This window comes from Lepisosteus oculatus, chromosome 5 (genome assembly GCF_040954835.1).
Source record: "Lepisosteus oculatus isolate fLepOcu1 chromosome 5, fLepOcu1.hap2, whole genome shotgun sequence".
Taxonomy (NCBI): Eukaryota; Metazoa; Chordata; class Actinopteri; order Semionotiformes; family Lepisosteidae; genus Lepisosteus; species Lepisosteus oculatus.
The window spans coordinates 35,587,112-35,609,190 of record NC_090700.1 but is presented as its reverse complement, the minus strand read 5'-3'; the positions used below and the strand labels follow the sequence as shown (position 1 = coordinate 35,609,190).

Here is a 22,079-nt window from a genome sequence, read left to right as displayed (position 1 = left end):
GTAGTTGGATAAACAGGCTTCTGCATCAGGTAGTGATCAAAGACAAATTTCAAGAGCACAGTCCAAATTCTTACACAAACCTCCTTGCAATCTTTGTTATCTGGTTCAAATTGCACCTTATAATTCACTGTGCATCACCTTCACAGGTTAATTAAAAATGGAAAGAACTTTTTACATGCTCAGCTTAATGGATGGCCCGGTGCTACTGATAGTCAAGACCTATAGCCTTCGGTTGTGATATTTTGTTAAGGAACCACTGCATGAGAACTATCCTTTTAAATTGAAAGTCGTTATACTTACTGTATTTATTATCCTATTCTGTCTGAATGAACTGTAGACACTTTATAGAGCTCTCTGAGTCATGGCTATGGAGTTCTTTTAAACATTTGCACGATTTTTAACAAACTCATCATTGAAGCATTTTGTAACGTGCAGTCTGATCATTGGAGAATTTGCCATTTGAGTAGTGTGCCATCCTTTTTGTTCAGTCACTTATAAACACTCATTAAGGTACTGTGTTGCTGGCACTGTCTCTCTCTAGCTAGCACTACCACAGTTAATGAAGGCATCTGTGTGGACAGGGGAGGTAGTGGCAAAGAAGCAATCTGATTTTTTCCCTCATGTTCTCTTTCTTCCTCCCACAGGTTTCCTGACAGGCTTGGGAAAGAGGAAGGAGATCATTATCCCGGCAGCATTGCGTCTCCACTTAAATGTACCTCAGCTCAATCCCACCCCTCTGTGGAGCTCATCGTCTGTCCTTGGCATCATTCACTCACCTCACATCCAGCCAGAGATGACCTCCCTCCCCCGTCCATCCTGCGCTCTCAGCAGGCAGACACGTTGCACTTCTGCGGCCAGCGAGCCCAGGAACACTCCTTCAGCTCTTGTGGACTGAAATGCCTGTGGACTTAGAGGATCGGGATCCAGACTCTCCACGTTCCCTCTCACACTCCCTCTCTCCTCCTTGGCACCTGTTGGGAGCAGAAAGTTATCGTCAAAACCTTTAGGGAAGATCTTGGTATTCATCTGTGCTATTTTGTTCCAAGAAGAGCATTTGTCCTCAGTCCACAGCTTTATATGTGATTGTTTCGTTTTTCAAGGAAAATGGGGGATAAAGAATATGTATAAAAAAGCTTATGTGACCAAGAGGAGGCTGTGAGGAAACACGGTCGTTTGTTGAGAGGAGAGACAGAAGCAGAATGAAAATGCTGACCCTGCCGATCTCCAGGAACTGAAAATCCCATGTAACCATGGCCTGGAGCTCCAGGGGTCTGGAGTTCACTGAGGAGAGAAGAGGACAGACTGGCAGCTATCCTGCTGATGGAGCACATTTTGTGGGGAGAGGGAGGACACAGATGCTGAGCACTGGAACAGCTGTAATTATTCATAGAAGGTCACCCATACATGAACAGAGCCAGAGCCAAACTGCCATAGATGTAGACCTTACAGTGACCCCTGCCTCCCCTGCTCCACTCTCGTTCGGCTTTTCTTTGGGGTTAATTTCTTCTTTGTTTCATAAAAACATAAATTCAGTGGAGACAGAAATATGTGTTTATGTGTGTGTGTGAGATCACAAAGGTCCTAAACACCATGTGAACAGAGAGATCACAACTGTGTTTCTGAATAGATACACCTGTCTTTTCCCCCTCAAAAGCCTTCCAACTCACTTCTGCTCACAGTCACACTCACTGGCACATACATCAATGCATCTTGATTTTTCTCTGCACTGCCTCTGCAGGGTGGTTAAGGCTGCAGACCGCTGGGAAAGCATGCTTGAGAGAAGATTTCTCTCCACTCCACAGTATCATATTTCTCTCATGTGAACAGGGTGGTTTTCGTAGCCATGGGTGCTATTGTAGCTGATGGGTCGATATCACACTGCATTAACATAGCAGAACATTTCTGATATTTACTCTATTCCAGCCTGGACTGAAACGAGAAAAGGACGTCATTTCCTGAGGAGCAAGGCTTGTAATAGTAATGTCCTTAGCATTGGTTGGTGGTGGCTGCAGCTTTGATAAAAATCAAAGGCTCTGCGATCCTGAAAGATCCTCCCCTGTGTCTTCTTATGAAGAATTTGCAAGGCTTCTATAGTTGGCTCTTGCTGCCCTCTCTACACTTGTGGAATAAAGCTCTAATAGAAATTGAGGTATCATGGAAGGCCCTTTAGGGGGAAAGAAGCTATGCACAAAGAGATTCGTGGAGAAGCTCTGTGATTTCATTCTAAAGAGATATGTATTCCCATCTGATGGTGGTTCTGAGGATTTGTAATTTTCATTTTCATGCAATTGAAAGTTACCAAATATACATTGAGAAAACCAATGTATATGCTGTAGCCTCCCATGAGAGTAATGTGAGTAAATGTTTATCCCACTGTATCGTTGGCTTCAGTGGCCCCCTTTTAAGGACAATCTGTTGCCTATTTTTAACACTTGATAAGAAGAGGAAGCAGCAGCTTCTTAATCAGAGGCAGGCTTAAGATAGCCAACAGGTGTAAAGTGAGGCTGACCTTTTGTATATGGCATACCCCTTGATTATGAATCAATGACCAAAAAAATCATTCATTCATGAAACTTAATGTACATAGTCAGTGTTTGGAAGGTATTGCAGTATAACAAGGGTGATTTTTTTACATCTTTTTGGTGATAATGGAAAAATACAGAACACCTCCCAGAGAACAGAACAGATCCCAGAGTAAAATTGACCTAGAGGGAAAATGGTTGAGATTTCTACCATACTTTTAATACCATTCTTCTGAGTTTCATCTATCAGGACATAAAGAGTAATCTTTTCCTGAAATTATTTGGTAACGCATAGGAATGTCAGTTTTTCATTTTTGTTCAGATGAGTAGATCATGAAGGCATGAGGGGAGTCAGGGTTCTGAACGTGTGGGCTATTTTTATCCAGTGAGCACCTCTCTGGAGGTGGACTCCCATTTCTCTTGAGGTTCAACCGGGTTGATGCTAGCTCATCTTGTAAGAGCAGTATTAAACACAGGAGGTGCTTCATAACATTGATACCAGTTACAGAGAAGCTATAAGTTTGTGGTGTGGTTAACGGGGTATGGAGCCACTTTCTGGGGACTGCCATGTGAAAATGGGTGCAGGATTCTTTCATTCTGTATTTGCCAATGTGTTAACCTCTTTGTAGGCAATGCTACCAGACACCAGCTATTAAAGCTGGGGTGCTGCCAAGGAATCTATTGTTCTCACATCTGGAGAAAAACACAGAGCCCTGACGTATTAAAATGAGTAGTCTTAACATGATACAGCTGTGCTAAATACCAAGCACAAAGAGGAGCAGGCTCAAACACTTAAGCATCTGTTAGTTTGGAACTGCTTATAATGGAGAGCTTGGCATAGATGGTTCATAGTTAGATTATGTGCTCAAATGTAATGTGAGGAAATTTAATGATATTGTGGAAGTGCTCATTTTATTAGTGCAGGGCTCTGTGTAGATATAAATATTCTGTAATCTCATGTTTTCTGTTTATTTTTTACTATTTCAATAAAACACCCACCAAAGCTACCAATAGCACTCACAAAATAAATACCTACTCTTGGTTTCTGCACTTGGAAAATGCTTGTTCATGTACTTAAAGAAATATTCCAAACTTGTAAATAGATATAAAAACAGCGGTTTTCTATGTTGTACCGTTAGTGCCAACTGCAGTTACCTTCTCTATATTCATTCTATTTAACATGTTTCCAGAGCTGACAGCTGTGGTTTTAGTAGAGACAACTCATGCTGTTCCAGTTATAAAGTTATAACTTTATTAAATATACATTTACAAAAAGGTTATTAAGGGGAGACTGATTATTGGAATGGGAAGAGAAAGTGTGTGTGCAATGTCACAACATAACCACATTGCAAAATAACAAAATTAACATTACATCTGTAGTCTTTGTAAAATAAACACAGCATACGATAGATTCTAACAGTACTTTTAGAAGAGTGTGTGATTAATTTATTTATTAACTATAAAAAAAGGAATATCAAATGAAAATCTGGTCAAAACACCCACTGGCAATGCAAAAAAAAACAAAGAACAAATGTGACCCGTTTTAGTCAAGGAATACCAAGAGCATCATAGCACACATTTTCTTGGCTTTACTGGCACAGCTTGGTAAAACTGTAATAACCAGACGACAAGTTCAAAACAAACGGATAGTTACACACAACTGTCATGGCTATATACAGATATTTACAATTCTGCAAGCACTAGAGCATTTTCTTCAATAGGCATGGAGAATACGGAATTCTATCCTGACATTGAGAAACAAAATGGCTTAAAAATGAAGGGCATATGCACCCTAACACACAGGCATCTGGCACAAAACTAACTCTCTAGAGTGGATGCTAAACAAGTGTGAACTTATTTCCCTTCACTTATGAGCCCAGTTTTTATCAGGTGCTCAAATTATCTGCACAAGTTTTGGTTTCATTGCCTGTACTGTGAGAGAGAAATCTCATAATATGAAATAATTATTGTACTGTATGTGCAGTTTATCATGACTTTTGGCCTACTTTGTCCTATGCTGAAAAGAGAAGAAAAGAAACAACGTTTCGGCTGTGGAACCTTCTTCGGGTGTCCTTTAGGAATGATATTATACAGTAACTACGGCATCTGTAAAGGAATAGGGAGTGGTTACAGATCTCTGTGAAGAGATGAAATGTCACTTTGGTGAGATAAGGGGGCAAGCAGCCCAGGGAGGAGGAGAAGGAATGATGACGAGATCTAGAAAACTATTTAGCGGAAGGCATAGTGGGTCACAGCAGAAGTGGGCTGAAGTACTTCAGGTGAAGAAGGCTCCACAGCCTAAAACGTTGTGTTTCCTTTCTTCTCTTTTCAGCATGGAAAGAACCTTAACTTGTTTCTTTGCAGCCTACACATGCTGATGCAGCTACCTACTTGAACTACTTTGTCCTATGACCCCTGCCCAGTGAAGTTTGGTTTAATGACATCATTGTTACATTTTCATGTTCCAAGATTTCAGACTTAAGGGTTTAACAAAAGAGGTTTAGCTTGAGTTAAGGATTAGTACTAGTATTTGAGACCAGACTCTGGCTGCTGGGACTAGCTTCGGGTGAGCTGATCACATAAGTCTGTTTGAAATACTTAAACAATGCCAATTGTAACATCCTTTTAGAGTGGGGTGCTTTTCTTTGGTACTTCAAACATCCTTCTAACACCTAATATTCTGCTAGGAATATACTGTAGGTTATTGGTAAAGATGACTAATTAATTGGTTAATAATTTCAAATACAAGTGTATATACACATACACTTAGGAACAAGTAATAGGTTTATTCCATGCTGAAAAAAAGAAGAAAGAGAACACAACGTTTCGGCCGTGGAGCCTTCTTCAGGTGTGAGAGAGACAGGGCAGTAGGCAAAGGTAAAGTAGCGGGAGAACAAAGGTTGGGAGGGAGGAGGAGTGAGAGGTGGGAGCAGGGGACAGAAAGAGAGGCCAATCAAGAGGTGTGAAGTCAGAATGGGTGCAGAGAGGTGTGAAATGAAACTTCCAATGAGTGGAGAAAATTTAAAAGAACAGTAATCTGTCGTTAAGGGAAGGGAGAATGCCCTGCTGCCCTGTCTCTCTCACACCTGAAGAAGGCTCCACGGCCGAAACGTTGTGTTCTCTTTCTTCTTTTTTTCAGCATGGAATAAACCTATTACTTGTTCCTTTGCAGCCTACGCATGCTGACGCAGCTACCCACCTGAACTACACATACACTTATACAATATATTTGTTATGTTATCCTTCCAGAAAAATTAAACAAACTGCACTATATTTGTCAAGAACATTAATTAACAAATTACTGAGAATGTAAGGTTGAATTAGGAATTCAGTACTTTGCATGAAATCCAAACAAAGCTAGTAATAAACTAGTCAATCTGGTAATTGTTAGACACTATAATAGTAATTTACTTAAAATTAATAGTGGATGGGACATGATAAATACACCAGGACCTATGTAATTTATAAACATACTATAGCTCTCTTTGATTTAGAATATGTTGGCAAAAGACTTAACCAGGACACATCTATATTTGGCTCAACCTTCATGTTAGGGATGGATGATAATTTCATTACAATCACGATTATCAGTTAAGCAACTAAAATATGCAGTTTCTTTTGAGCATCAAATTTAAAGCTATTGCTACCTGAAGAGCATGAAAGTGACTTCTACAAGTCATTGAGTGCAGATGGGAAAAAAAAAGTGAATATCTGCAAATTTCCAAGACTGTATGATTGCCACAGTATATGTTTTACAGTATGCACATGGAATGTGGATAACCAAAACAGCTCACAAATGCAGTTTTCTAACAAAGCTCCAGAGTTAAAACTGAGTGTCCTTCTGTTATGCCCCAATATCAATAAACATTAATGAGTGCAGCGGCAGTTTCCATCTTTTTGATAACATTCCATAAGTACGATTAGAAATGTTTTTGCAATCCTCCCATGGCCAAAAGAGATACTATACCTGTACATGCATTTGTCAGAAAGGGCTACCAGTACTTGAATATTTACCAACTGATTTACAAAACACCACCTTGTTCTCGTGACGCAGTGGACCAAAATCAATGATGGACGGTCGTCAGTAGTTGTATCTGTTTGGGTGACTGAAAGTAAAATTAGAAATAAAACTCGCCCACTTCAAAAAGCAAGGCTGTTTCATAGTAGATGTTTGTCCTCTTAAAACGGCAAGTGCATAGAAACATATTCAAGCCCAGACGAGCAGAACTGCTTGTCTCCCCACACCCATGAGTAATGCTATTACTGGGCCAATTACCATGCTGTTGATCTGATAAGGTTCTGGAGAAATGAAAGGCAATTAGCCCATCTGCACACTGAACCACAGGTCATGCTTGTGTTCCACTAACACATTTTAGCAAAGGAGAAAAATTTACTAAAAGAAAATCAATGAAGTACAGTAAGTGTTTTACTTTCAAAGGAAAATTTGCAAAGACCAAATTATCCTGCAGGCAAAAGAAAAACGGTCAGTTTCAAGGGACAATTGTTACTCTCCTGGCACTGAATCACTACAAAGAGACTGAAAACGCAAAAGTTTGTTGGTTTTTCCTAATCAGTTTTGCTTTTTGGTACATTTGCCTACTGCTACCCTACTGTTCCCTCACCAGGTAAGTTCATAAACACATGTGGAAAAATTATTTAAAACTCTAAGTTATTATGGCACTGTATCCTCCAATCTGCAAGATCCAGCCACTCCTTCACATACCATTAAACCATTTCCAGAGGATAGGACCAGACCAGCTTTCTAAAAATGCATGTCTAAAACCGGGATTAACAGGCAAGTTGAAATTTACCTTCTTCAAGTTTCACTGTTATGAGTCAAACACCTTAAGAAAAGTCATTTTCTTCAAGCATGAAATTAGGTTAGCATAATGGCTCTACAGTAGAATGCTACATATTGAAGCTTTTTATACAGATGCTAATCAATCAAGGGTGATTCTGCCTTTTCAGCTGAAAAGGAGGTTTATGGTAATGTGATAAATACAAGAAACAAAATTCAAGGTGCTTTCTTTCACCTGCCATTCGTGGAGGTCAGGTGTGTCCCCCTCCAGAGCGACAGGTGAGGGTAGGTGTTATTTCTCAGCTCCAGTGGTTCTGTGGCCAAAAGCTGCTGAAAGAACACTAATTGCTAACATGCATATTTGCTGCCTGGCCGCCTGCTCTATTTCCCCCAATTAAAATGTGCACTGTAGTGCCACCCAGCTCCTGTCAGTGCAGATACGCAGATCACACATTACCATTCCTCCTAAGGGGAGTGCCATCTCAATTACTGGCTTTAATTGACAGCCACTCTAACCTTTTGGGGCTTACATTCGCATTGATGTCCTTGTCCCAAGGTTATACGCTGACACATAGGATGATTGGTTGAGTTTTTGTCTTACAGAGAAGACAGAGACCGTTTTCACCACTTAAAGTGACTTCTCAAATGAACCACTCAATCCTTCAGACTGGCATATTTGTATTTTTACCTTTTTAATTGTTTAATTTATTTGAAGTCAGACTATTTCCTTTCACTGGAGTTTTGAAGGTGGATGAGTGGTACAATTCCAGTCCTTTAATTTTTAAACAAGTTGAACTTTTCCTTCAAACAAAAAATGCAAAGAAATGAAATGAGAATTCTCATACCAAAATGGGGCAGTAGCTTTACAACCTGATTTTATCAGATTGCAGAAGCAAAGCAAGATTGAGAATGGGGAGTACTGGTGTTGGTGGTTGGGTAGGCGGAGCTGGTTTGACTGGACCAGTTTCCGAACTAACAATCCAGGATGGTGATCGGATGACACTTTTAAAAAAGCAGTTCCCAGCTCCTCAAGGGCAGCTATCAAGCTGATTTTATAAGTTTCTAAATCTCCAGCTTCCCAAGAAAAAGGAAAAGCTTCAACTTGTCCAATTAAGCAAACAAGTTCAATTAAGTAATTAAAGTACTTGGATAAAAAGCCAGAAACCTGCAGGCCCTTCAGGACATGACTTGTGCACCACTGCTTTAAACTGGGTTCCTGACTTTCTGACTAAAGATCCCGTGACACTGTTTGGAAGAGCAGAGATATTAACCTCCGTGTCCTGGTTAGATTTAAATTTGTGTTTGTTCATCTGCCCTACCTAAAGTATCCTCTTAAAGGGTGAAGCAATTTCTCACTACACCACTAAATCTGTTATGTCCTTAAGGGTCGCAACCTAATGTTTTCTAAGAATTTAAATCAGCAGCTCAAGAACTTTGAGAAAGAAAATATTGGTCAATGTAATTACATGTAGTTTAAATACATTAAGAGATGTACAGTAATGCGAACTCAAAGCCCTGATTCATTAGAGTACCACAATGCAAGTTAAGCATATTATACCAACAACAGTTAGTATAAACAGCTGTACAGCAATTGCCATCACACCAGTCCCCTTAATAGCACCTGTTGAACCCAAATTTCAGCAGGTCTGCATTGGACACTCCATGGGAGTTTGATTAGGGATGGGCAATCCTGCAGTTCCCAGTTTGCTTCATAGCACCAACACCTACAAGCAACCACAAAGCTGAGAAATTTGTTAAATTTAGAGTTGATTTAAAAATGATATAAATCGACTCTTTTAAAAAAAAATATAGAGTTGATTTACTGTAGCTCATAAAGAACCACGTTAGGAAACTTGCAGACATACCAGACCCCCAGGACTAGTGATTACCCACCCTTGGTTAGATTCATGTCCACTGCTACTACAACAAATAATAGATCTATTGAAAACGATAATGAGATGCTCTAAGCATCCACTATCTTCCCCCATTCAGAGTCTCATGCTTTTCATCTTTTTCTGAATTGAAGTAATTTTAATTCAATGAACACCATTCATCTACTCTCAAGAACTGGAAAATGTGAACAACAGCATCGTATTGACTAAGAACAATCAGACCGTGGCCTACATGTCAGGCAGTTGTACATAAACACTAGAACCGCAAGTAAAATGAGGGGACTTGACTGGTCTCAAAGTAAAAGGTGTTCATCCACTATTCAGCTTACTGATAAAATATTACTATGAGACACCTCAAGGTGCTGGCCTTTACAGCTGGTAATCAAAACTAAAGGGCATACGCAAAACATCACCTGATTTCCAGCACAGGTAACCACGCGGATAGAGTATACTGTGGCATATACATTATTATTATCTATCAAATGTTTAGAGCTGTGAGACCTGATTACTGCAAAACATAGCACAAATACCTTATGGTTACCATCATACCTTGTCCTTATAATTATAGTATATGAACATGTTGTGGGATTTCTCTGTTTCATAGTATTGGAAAATGCATTTAGCGCTGGAAAAAGGAGGCCTGTACTTTACAAAAAGAGTTGTGATTAAATTACCCAGTCATGCTGTCGAAGGTGATTTCTGTGATACTTCAAGAAATATACAGTGTTTGTAGGATCGTACCTGTACTCAGCTACAGACATTCAAATGATGGGATAAATGACCTTAACATTTCTTATGCTCATTTGTTAGCTGACATGCATTCAAATTTATCTGCAAACATGGTTTCTTCATTTAAACAGAAATGTGAGCCTTACATTCAGGCTTAGGTCTGAATGCAGTCGTAAAAGCAGTTTCAGGATTGTCTTCATCCCTCTTCATCAAGGAAGATCCGACAATCTCATCCCCTCTAGTCACCATCCATTAAACTCTAGCTCACCAGGTCACTTTCACCTCAAAAGCTTGAGAAGTTTGATCATTTTGATTAAAGTGTATACATTAAAATCTAAGATATTTAATTAACTATAAACTGATCTTCTTTAGAACATTAATAAAACCCTTAGAGACATTAAGTCACCAAAGAGTTACTTTTGGGACTAGTATGACAACTACAGTATATTGCCAGTAAGGATGCTTCAAAACAATCATACAGTACCTTAATTTGTAATAAATTGATCACTTTCCAAAACATCTATTAAGTCCCTATTTATGCAACTTAATCTACAGTATTGTAGTATATTTCACCCAGCCATACAGTGAATATAAAAGGAATCACTGCTGAGAAGATGGAAGGTTAAAAAAGGACTAAAGCAGAACATATTAAGAAAAAAATGACTCATAGAGGAATAATCATAAATACACCCTGTCAAGCCTTTCAGCTCTGGCAGGCAACATTTTTCTCAGGTCTGAAGTGTTTACTATTTCCAGACAGGTTAAAAGAACTGAATCTATTCATCCTTGAAGTAGATGAGACTAGAAGAATGGGAGGCATTTAAACTATACAAAGTCAATGCCATTAACTACTTCAGACCTCTCTGTGGAATCAGGACTAGAGGACACAAGTTGGAAACCAGTACAAAAGAGGCTCAGCAGTGAGTAGATTTTATGGAAGATTCTTTGATTCTATGGACGAATGTGCCAAGACACATACAGATTGTAACTCAGCAGGACTGCTGATTTAGGAGACTGAAGAAACTCAGTTTAGTGCTACAAGACCGTCTTACCACAATGCAAGGATTGAATGGTGCAGGAAAAGTTGACAACAACCTAAGAGTTAACAGGTCATTTTCAAAAACTCTTTACCATTGTGTTACACGTCACTAACAACTGCTTTTTTTACTACTTGTGAGACAATAAGACAAAAAACTTGGCAGATGTAGCACAAATCTTCTCTGAATATAATTTGCCAGTTCCTAAAAGACGTTTAAATATTCTGTTCTAATACTGCAGCACCAGGGGTTTATTCTCCCATTTTACAAAGAAGCTGTGAACATGATATTAAGGTCCTCTGAATGTGGCTCTACATATTTGCCTTCTTTTGGGACATTACAAATTTTGTTATGGGTGAATTGGGTGCACAAATAAAACCTGGAATTGTGATCATCCGAGAGGAATCCATTTTTTTTTATTTCCCTGCCACAGAGCGCTTATCGGTACAAACCCTAGCAGCTGCTCCTCCATTTCATGTGTTAGACACCCCAGTGAGGATGATAGGAACTCTATCCCAGAAAGTGCAATCCAAATCCCTTTCCTGCAGCTATAAATCCAATCTGGATCTGTGTGTATCTAGTAGGCTTTGGTGAGCCTTATCTCTGCGAGTTTGTCCAGAGAGTTATGTTGCTGCCCTGGGTGTGTTCATGAAATGAGCCCCTGCACTCCCCCTCACTACACATACAAATGTTTGGTGACAACTCATCTCTTAGGAGAATTTTTGAGTATCCTGGCCTGTGTGATCAAATCCCCCCAAAATACAGTTGTATGACTGAACAGTTAATCAGTTGATGGAACAGGGAATGTTTTTAGCACTATGATAGATGCACTAGTAATGAATGTACTGCAGTCACTAAACACCCACAGCAGAGTGGGAGAAAGCTGTCTGTGCTGATATTATCAGTTTTGAATTTTAAGGCTGAGGTTACCGATATTAGATGTGATGCAAAGGGAAGATCCACCAAGGTACTGTAACTCCGCATCCTGTATTTTCCGGAATCAATTAATATTTCAGAGTGAGTTACAGAGAGCAGCTCTGGCATTTCACTAAAAATTAGTGAGGTCTCTTTTGAAGCTGATTCCTAGCATCTGCTTGTGCTTTTTCTGTATCATCCCTTGTAACTGGTTGCACACATCTGGTCATGAATAATTGGCATGTGGAAATAACATACTTTTAAGGGGATGGCTTATATGCTAGTGCTCCATCTTTATATTATAAATTCATAAGGGGCTGTTACGTTACTTTAAGTGCACTGAGGGGAATACATTATCTTTAGTTTCATATCTGTCAAAGTTAATTCGCTCACTAATATTGTGCAAAACCATAAGACACAAATGTGAACTGCTGCTGTTGTTCCTCTCCATCTGGATTTTAAATCTCCTGACTGGTAGGTTTCAAAAGTGGAGTTTTTTTCTTGTGTTGTGAAAGAAATAGAGGTTTTACAGACAGAGCTGAGGGTCTCCATAATCAATTTGCTGTGACAGACAAGTTTGTTTCAGGAGATGTTAATTAAGTTCCCTCTACCGGCAATCTTGACATTGCCTTGTTGTGAATTACAATAGGAAAACAACACAGTCAGAGGAGAAACCTAAAATGTTGCTTTTTCCCCCCCTCAATCTGAAATCACTACCTGCCAAAAAAAACAAACCACTGGATTGCTATGTAGTCACAGCTCTCTTTCAGGTGCCAGGGAAAGTACACTTACAAAAAAACAAATAAAGGAAATACAAAATTTCTTATTAATGTTTTTTTTGCATGCACAATTTGTTGCCAGTGTTAGCTTTTGTAGACTTCCTACCTTTCACATAAAGTTTACATAGATTTCATACAGCAAGTTTGCTAATACTGGGAAAGAAATCTAGTCAAAAAGGACACAACTGGCAGTTTGTGAAATCAAGGTATGGTGATTTGATCAAAGGGCTGCCGATGAATATTAGGCTGCTCACTGAAAAAGTGTCATGGCACTGACAGCATGCAGGAACTGCAGCTGACTATGTCCTCTTACCATTTTCCCCAACAGCCACAAGTGTATGCACAGACCAGCACAAGACATGTAGATTCAATACTGGAAATGTTACTCTGCAATTAAACTCACAATTACTGTATGAGAGCACAGACAACTTAAACAGTATAATATTATAGCACATCAAGGTCTTTACTGTTCAAAGCACAGTAACTGGCCTTTGCTATCTAACTTGGTGTACTTGATAGAAGATTAGGCAGCCTGAGTAAAACAATCGCAGCAAGTTCACCTTTTAGTCCATCTTTTACACTGCATGCAATGTCAGAGATACGGTTTTGTGTTCTGTTCAACAGAATTCACTTTTAGTCTCTGTAACTTTAACTTGTAATTGTGTAATTCTTTACACTACATTTCATGATTTGTGGCCTCCTGTTACTGTACACCAGGTGAAACTATTTATACTATAGCTACAAGGAGTCCTATATGTTCAGTAGGAGGTCAAAACCTAATCTTGCCCACCTAGCTATGTAATATAACCCTTCTTGCCTGCTCTCTTGTGGGTTTCATTTTTATATTTTTACTGGCCCAATGAACTATAAGGCTTGAATACAGAGGCTATGTTGTCCCTCTATTGCTCTAAATTATCTGCCACCAATTAGCAATTACTGAGACAATTACAGTATTTAGGAATTGAATTGTAAAAAGACACATTTCTTGAGTTATATGGGACAAGAACTAGCTATCCTGAAACTACATCACCCTTGTGCTTGGCTGTATGCTTTTTAATTCAGAGCAAATGATGCCTGTCCTAATTCAGGGACGGTCTTTTCTCCAGGATTTCATGTGCACTGTACTGTCATACGTCATAATGTTGTGCTTTTGTTTCATCCTCTTGGGGGTCCCTTTTCACAAACTCCACAATTTACTTTGTCTGCGGCTTTTGTAACAAGCTTCAAAACACCAATTGAAAAATGAGGCACCATTAATTTAGGCTGGCTGAAAAGCCCAGCTGGCTGTTATTGTGAACGGGGTCTGTTATTACAGTGGCTTTCAGAAAAGAAAAATGTCAGGTGAATTAATTGAGCTTGGTTTGTAGTGAGGAGTCTGCTTGAGAGGATGTGAGTCAAGGATAATGTGAACCAAGGAACAAAAGGTCACACCTAGCAAAACATTGGGCCCATAACCTTAGCTTGTTGGTGCTCTTAAGATGGAAAATGAAACAAGTCTACTTCTATCTCCTGATGCATCATTCTACTGTTATTATAATAGTGTATGGTCACTGGTTCACCTCTATGGCATGTGTGAATTAACCCTCTATCTTCTGAAAAGGGAAAAACAGAACATCAAAGGACGACTCAGTGTGCATAACAATAACAATTTGATCTCCTTGGTGTAAATACTGCTTCACTCTGCATTGCACAAGCTCGTAGCACTCCAGAAATTCATTTCATCTTCCTAATCCTCTTCTGGAAAGCATAGCACTCAGCGTGAGATCAGTTCAATATTTTGTAGCATTATTTCTTTTCTCTACTAACACCTTGTGCAGTAATATGTAACCAAACGTCATGAAGGTGATCAGAATTTCTTTAGTATTATAACACAGGCACCGGATGCTATTAATTCATGGCCAGCCTTAAACAATGACCTTTTTAAAGGCCAAGTGATGCCATTGCGTTTTTGGATTGGATGTTTCCAGAGGCAATTTACTTAAATGTCCAATGAAATCTATATTTAATGTTTAATAGGTGTTACCGAAACTTTATGATGCTTGGTTCCTGGTCACTACTGAAAAGGTAGGTGGAGAAATTCACAGCTCAAGCAGGCAAATAAAGTTGCTTTCACTGACTTGATCACAGGTATGAAAATTGGTTTGAGAGATGCCCTGTGGATCGAGATTTTTGGTTAAGCTGCTGGAGAAAAATCAGTGACCCGTCAACTTGTTTCCAGTTCTTTCTACATGATGCTCTAAAATATGCAGGTGTTGCAAAAAAGACAAGGCTGTTCAAAGTAATAACCACACCTGGCACATACTGTACAACTCCTACCACAGAGATAAAGTGCTAAGTGGTTTGGAAAATGTGTTTGTAGGAGGACTGATTATGCATTGAAGGCATTTTCAAATAGACTTTTTTCCCCCTGAAATCTCCCAGCAACAATACAAGTATGTGCTTCACCTGACAGAGCTTCAGGAACAGGTGGGTGTCTTTACATTTCCGACAGCACAATGTCGTAGCAGAGCCTGAGAATGCTGTACACAACAGAAAGACTAAAGGCTGACTTTCCTCCAGATGTTTTCAGATGCTCTTTACCTGCAGCTAAACCGACAGGGGCTGTCACTTTCGTGGGTGGTGCAAATCCTGGAAACATGAGCTGCGTTTTTTCCCTGCCTTGTTATAATCTGAAATAGATTTTGATTTTTTTAATGAGCCAACACGTTTGGAATCCCAGAATTTTTAATTAACTGAGCTCACTACTGCATCTCACATGCTTGGACAGGAGAGAGGAAGGCGGTGTATATGCTCTGCAAACTTTATTGTGCCAGATAGTCCCCAGAATCCAAAGGAAGGCCAGGGCACTGGAGAAAGGGTGTGCTTAGCTCTTGTGAGCAGGTACCTGCGACAGGGGTTGCTTCTTAATAGCAAGTGTTGCTACTAGCAGATGAAGCAAATAAACAACAAAGCCTGATCACACAAAGTACAGAATTGCTTTTACTTGAGATCACAAATACTGGTTACAAATGCTATCCTAAACACTCAAGGCAGAATAATAATAAGAGCATAATATGCTGTGCAGTATACTGTATACCTACCTTTTCACCTGGCTGTTACCAAAGGAACCACTTTGCAGGTATCAGTCATTCTTCTTCATATGAGTTGTTATTCACTCCTGTTTTGTCTCTTCCTCCTCTTCCTGTTTTTGTGTTGTCTCACTGCAGCGTTTCAAGAGCAGTACTCTATACTTAGAATACTGCCATATACTGGAGGTTCACTTCAATGGTGGGAAAAGTGGGTCCCTTCTTAATACCCTTTTTCTTAGGGAGGAACACTACTACATAAATAGAATAATTTGTTCTAATAATTACATTAATTCAAAGTAGTAGTTTCTGGATTGTGAAGCCTGACTCTGAACCGATTCCTCCATTATAGTGCTTGGGAGTCCTCCACAATTTTATACAATGTGCTTTTTAACAAATATATCCCCATTCTCCATGACAATACACAATAGAGATAGTGGAAATACCATAATTCTTTTCACTTACAGTACACATATCAATGTAATTCATGATAGCTGTCAAGATCAGGGAGCACATTTCCTTTATGGAATGGTGCCTATAGTGTATGGGGCAGAAAAGCTTAGGTTTGATATATGTTTCTGAATATTGAACAATTCCAATTATTCATACTCCAGTATTTTTAGTAAATACTAAAAAAAAAAGTTTGTTTTCTACTTGCTCCTCTGCTCTCATTTGAAATGACACAAAGGGCTTTAGAAACCCTCCACCACTAATCGCTGAGTGTTAGATGCTGTGTCCAATTACATCATGAAAGCGTGTGCCCCTGTTAACAGCTGATAGACTTCATTACCGCAAGAGAGTGAGAGAGCATGCAACCGGCCAATGAAGGAAATGATGAGCCTTAGTGAGGAGGAATAATGCAAAGGGCCAGCCAGCATTGTGTGCCAGGGAGATAGTGAGGCTGTCACAGAGCAGGGGCAGGAGCAGAAATACAGTTGCTATTAAAATAATAAACTGCGTCTGACAGACAGGAAGATGAAGTGGGTCTTATTCAAATATTGTAGTGACCTGGAAGAGCTTACAGCTGTATTTACAACATTGGATCTTTGTATCCTCTTAAGAAAGTCTGTAGTTTTGGAGATTAGCTGACTCTGACCAGGATTAACTGAAGCAGTGCCCCATGACTGGCTGAGCACCTCCAGAACTGAATGGGTTTGAGTCAGTCAAACGTTCCTCAGCCTGCTGTTAAGAACAACGTACACTTACACTTACTTACTGTGAGAAGCCTGCAAGCTCCTGGTTGTGTACTGTAGGTCAGAGAGATGCAATGCTGCTCTGGTGCTGAATCTCAGGGCTGTAGTGCTGTGGAAATGATGAAGGGTTCTGACAAGTGGGGAACTACCTCTGGAAAAAGGGGAAAATCTCTAGGTTTCATTCACTTTATCATGGGTTTAGAAAATGTTTTCAGTGTTCACTGTGCTTTAATATACTTTATGTAATATACAGTATCTGATATTATGATTCACCATGATAAACATTTCTAAAACAAATGTACTGTACTATGACCTACTGTATTAAAATGTAATCAAAGCATATTAACGTCATGGAAAACCACAGCAAAACCATTGCATAAGTATCATAAAATCCTAAATTTGCCACTGGAGACATTTGTAAGGCTATGTAGAAGTGCATGTGCTTGTTTTCATTCTCCCCATGCAGCACAGAAGTGCTTTTATTATTTGATCCACAGCAAGAGCAGATGTATGTAGATCAGCAAAATCAATTACCAAAGTCAGTTAGTTTCTGGGTTCATGCAACTCATTTTCAGTGTAACAGCAGGGTCCATTTCCATCAAGGACTGTATAGGCGGATGTAAATTTGGAATTGTTTTTTTCATACTTGTTGAATGTTTGTCAGTGGGGCTTGTGCTGTTCTCGGGAAGTGCTTTGGATGACCTTGGTCATGGTCTCAGATGGAGCAGATTCAATTCCTGGCTGATGTGTTTGGCTGCTTCTATTCAAACACAGCGAGAGTCCTGTTTTCATTTCCATGTTTTTTTTAGAAAATGGAGTGCTGCAAATGCTGTTAATGTGGGACAGAGCCTACCTCTTGTGTGCTGTTTGCCAGCCATGGGGGGTCATGCTGAGAAAAGCAATATTCCATTTTCGCAAATACAGTGCGAGTCATGTTAGAGTCACTCTGTCTGAGCCATGGACACATTGAGGACAACCATAAATATGCATACGGTGTTCAGCTGTGTCCATTAAAAACATTGCTGTTGATCTCAAAGAATTTAGGCAGTGAATGCATTTAATACCCTGGTTTGCCAAGCCTCATTGTATGTGGAAGTCTAGCTCATAGGTGGCTTAGGGAAACAGTGAGAAGAACTTGCATGAGTGTGTCTAACTTTCCAAAGTTTTTGGTGCACAATTTAAAAGAAGGGCAGACATTTTCTGGTTTTGCTCAAAGTACAGTAGGTTTAGTAGGAAGTGAAGCTGACTCTGGTGACTGTGACAGCAGCTACTGGCAACCTGACTAAAAATTGATTTACTCTACAGAGCACAGTAACACGTCTAAATGATAAGCAGTAAATAGCTAAGATAGTAGAGGGGATATGCTGTTGATGGTGGTTTTGAGATGTTGTCACCCTACTTCTGGATGATGCAGTGTTTGTAACCACAGACTGTAAGGCAGGTTTTGCATTCGTCTGCTTTTTTGCATTTGTGTTTTCTGCAGTTTACAAACGCTACCTGCAGATATAGTTTTTAGTTTGTCTTGTCTTTCACCTGTACCAAAGAAGAACTGGAGTAGCAGAGGATATCTTATGAAGAAAAGGAGCAGAGAAAAGATGTGTAATTACATTTGTTTTTCACATTTAAAACATACCCAAACGTATTCCTTGAGTAAGCTTAAATGCAATTTTACATTTCTGTATAGAGGTTTTAGTCATACAGTAAGACCTATTTATCTCAAAGTATTTATACATCTAACACCTTCATGACACACATGTACTTTAAAAATTCCATACTTACGGTGCTTGTGATTGCAGGGGACAAATTACACTACCTCATAATGCCAGTCGTCGTTTTTGCTTCTGTATAAATCTTTATGATAAAAGCAAATTAGCACTGAATGGGTGTTTTTACCCCACCAAATACACAGATTCACACACTGTGTCTCATCTCAAAAATAAGGCTCAGTTTACAAAGAATAGCAGGAATGTAAACTGAGAAATTAGGTATAAGATGCTTTGGTTTAACCCACCTGGCACAGGTGGAGATGAGGTGGAGGAGCGATTCAAAAAGACAAATGTGACTAAGAGAGAGGGACTCACTGTAGTATTTACAGATTTGTGGGAAGGGACATCATACAGTACATGATTATGAGTTACAGTGGCAGCAGTGAAGGAGAATGTACATTCACATTTTACCTCAAGGTACTAAAGAAGGAAGTTACATAAAAAGAGGATCTACCACCTATTGTTTTCAGTCATACTCTGAGGATGTTTAAAAGTCCAGAGTCCTATGAGCAGTGATTGACCATGATTCCCTGTTATTAAGGTTAAGGACATCATTTCTGTCACTGTTATTTCACCTCTCTCTCAGCAGGCACTGTATATACCTTTAACTTTCAAGACCTGGCTTATTTTACTGACACTGGATTTGGTCATTGACACCCATGAGTAATATGAAGGCTAATATACTGACTTGTAACATAAGGAAAAAACAAATATTACCATGATTTCATTTGAAACAACAAGATTTTTAGAACAACTTATTGTCACAATATTATACAAGTAGGTAGGCTACTGGGCTGCAGAAAACAAACCCAAACGATGTCTTATTTTTATTATGAAGGAATGTTTGCAATCTCTATTGTGGTCAGAGGGGGTGGTAAGCCAGTGAGACTCTTTTTTCAAGACTAGTTTTTCAGGTACAAATACCCTGGTTTTAGTTCATACTCCAATGACTTTCAATCCTGAATTGTTTTAATCTCCTGGCCAAATCCCTGCCGGAACTCATTGAGTATGCTGTGAGTGGGGCGCTCCATCATTCATAGCAAGGTGGTTGACACAGAGTAGAGGCTCTTTCCATGCCACTGCATAGTTCCTGCATAGCCATAGTTCCTCTTTTGTTGGGAAAACAGTCCGACAAAGGAGGCAGCACTTGCTGTCACAAGATTGTGTGACACTCTTGGACAATTGGCCATCAGAATTTAGGTATTTAAATCTATTCTTATACCATGTCCTTTTATATTCTGTGCTATGTCCTTGTCCTAAATGCACATTTATGGCAACACAAGAGGTTGATTTGGGATCTGCTTGGTTTCGAAAATGCCCTGTAAAGAGCTGGTATATCATAGCTGACTAGCCAGCTTTACTCTTTGAGGTCCTTCAGAAATTTAACTTGTTTCTAAACTGCACTGGAATTCATTGCATCCCTATAAGGCTCTGTGGGAGGTTTCTATGTGGTTCTCGGATCTGAACCAGAGCCATTCAGCTCTCATAGTCTCTACTGCAAGCTTAAGATAGTGTTTATGTCCTTCTGCTGTCATCAACAATCACATTGCTGTGAAGATGATAGCCAAGCTCCCCCTTCCGCTCAAAGCATGCATATTTCATCATCGCCTGTTGTTTGGTTTTCTGCTTCACCAAAGTCTATTTTAAGAAAGGCTAATATAGTTTTTCTATAGGTCTTTGAGAGTCTGACAAAGCATATGGTTCCAGAATCTTCTTCCCATTTCAAATACATCATATTTCTTGTAATCTACAAAGTGCACTGGTGTTTTTTACTGTGCATTGCCAAAAGAAGCAGAAACCCTTTTAACACTTATCGATTACGACCAGTTACTTGGTTTTCCTTTCTTGAGTTGAAGTCAATTTTTCTTACATTACACTGAATAACATCACTACAGATCAACATACAAACCATGCAAAAGCTTTAGTTTCAGGTACATTTCACAAACATAATCTCAGTAGAGTCAAACACCTCTTAGGTAATTCATTGATCTTTTTTATTTCTTGTAGATTTTGCAAAGTGACATAAGCCTTTCTTTTCTTTAATTACCCATTGCTTAGCTCTGGAAAATGTGTTCAGAAACTACAGTATATAAACTGGTCTAGCCATCTTTGCACGCTGCAGCCAACAAACACAGAAATTCCAAAAGCAACACATACTGTAGCACAATTGAACACGTCATAGAGAAGAAATGGAAGGAGTAGACAATGTACATGATTGTAAATGCTTTAAAATTATTTAAAAGCCAATGCCTTTCACAGGACAAACTACAGAAAATCAAATGCTTACTGTGCTAAATGCATGGAACAAAAGACTTCCTATTGATTTCTCTGTTATTTCCTTTACAGCGCTTTCAGTTTCCTAAAGTGTGTGATCAAAAGCACAGGAGTTGTTTTCACAATCTTGCCTATTGTCACATTTACAGTATGTAAAGAAAACCTTATTGAAAAGCCATTTCCCAGCTTTACTTAGTGCCCTGTATTGAGGGTACAGTACATTAACAAGTTCAGTACCTGGAATGAAATAAACTCTCCTCACAGCAGGTGCGGTTTTTGGTGCTGCTGCTTCAGAGATGCTGGGTTCAGTTCTGGATTAGGGTGCTGTAACACACCCAGAAATAGAGTGCAATATATATTAACTTTTATAGGCAGGCCCAGACATACAAAACATTAGTAAGGCAGAGTTAGTGTTCTTTTATGTACAGAAAAAGGCAAAAATATAAATACCAGCAAAAACCTAAGATCCTCTTTGTGCTTCTCACTAGGCTTCTTCAGTTCCTTCTCTAGACAACTGGTCAGCTAAACAGCCCACTGAAGCTAAGCAGGTGTGAGCCTAGTCAGTAACTGGATGGGAGACCTCCTGGGAAAAACTAAGGTTGCTGCTGGAAGATAAGTTAGTGGGGCCAGCAGGGGGCGCTCACCCTGCGGTCCATGTGGGTCCTAATGCTTTACTATACTGTACACTGGACACTACACTGTAAACAGGCGCCGTCCTTCGGATGAGACGTAAAACCGAGATCCTGACTCTCTGTGGTCATTAAAAATCCCAGGGCGTTTCTCGAAAAGAGTAGGTGTGTAACCCCGGCGTCCTGGCCAAATTTCCCATTGGCCCTTACCAATCATGGCCTCCTAATAATCCCTATCTATGAATTGGCATGAATCAAAGAGTCCATCCTTTGATTTCAGACAGCAGATAATGGCCATCCCTGGAAGCCTCAGCTTCCAGGATCTTAAACTGTCACTTCACCAGTTGTCTTCCGTTAATTGATCAGGTGACTAAGTATGGCAGGTCAATCCCCAAAGCTTTCTGGGAAATGTAGTTCAGACAAAGGACTCCATCTTGTTTGAACCTATCACCCTTTCCCAGATACCTCCAGTGGGAGATT

General features: G+C 39.5%; 1 protein-coding gene across 3 annotated transcripts in view; it reads left to right on the top strand.

The window, feature by feature from the left end:
- tafa5l (TAFA chemokine like family member 5, like) overlaps positions 1-3,802 on the top strand; it is an 82,870-nt gene extending 79,068 nt beyond the window's left edge. For all 3 annotated transcript variants that reach the window (XM_015342847.2, XM_015342849.2, XM_015342846.2), the window contains one exon: positions 645-3,802. Coding sequence is in view for 1 of the 3 variants with exons in the window: in XM_015342849.2 (XP_015198335.1) it covers positions 645-653 (9 nt within the window). In the remaining 2 variants the exon portion in view is untranslated. The remainder of the gene's footprint in view (positions 1-644) is intronic.
- Positions 3,803-22,079: the final 18,277 nt, after the last annotated feature.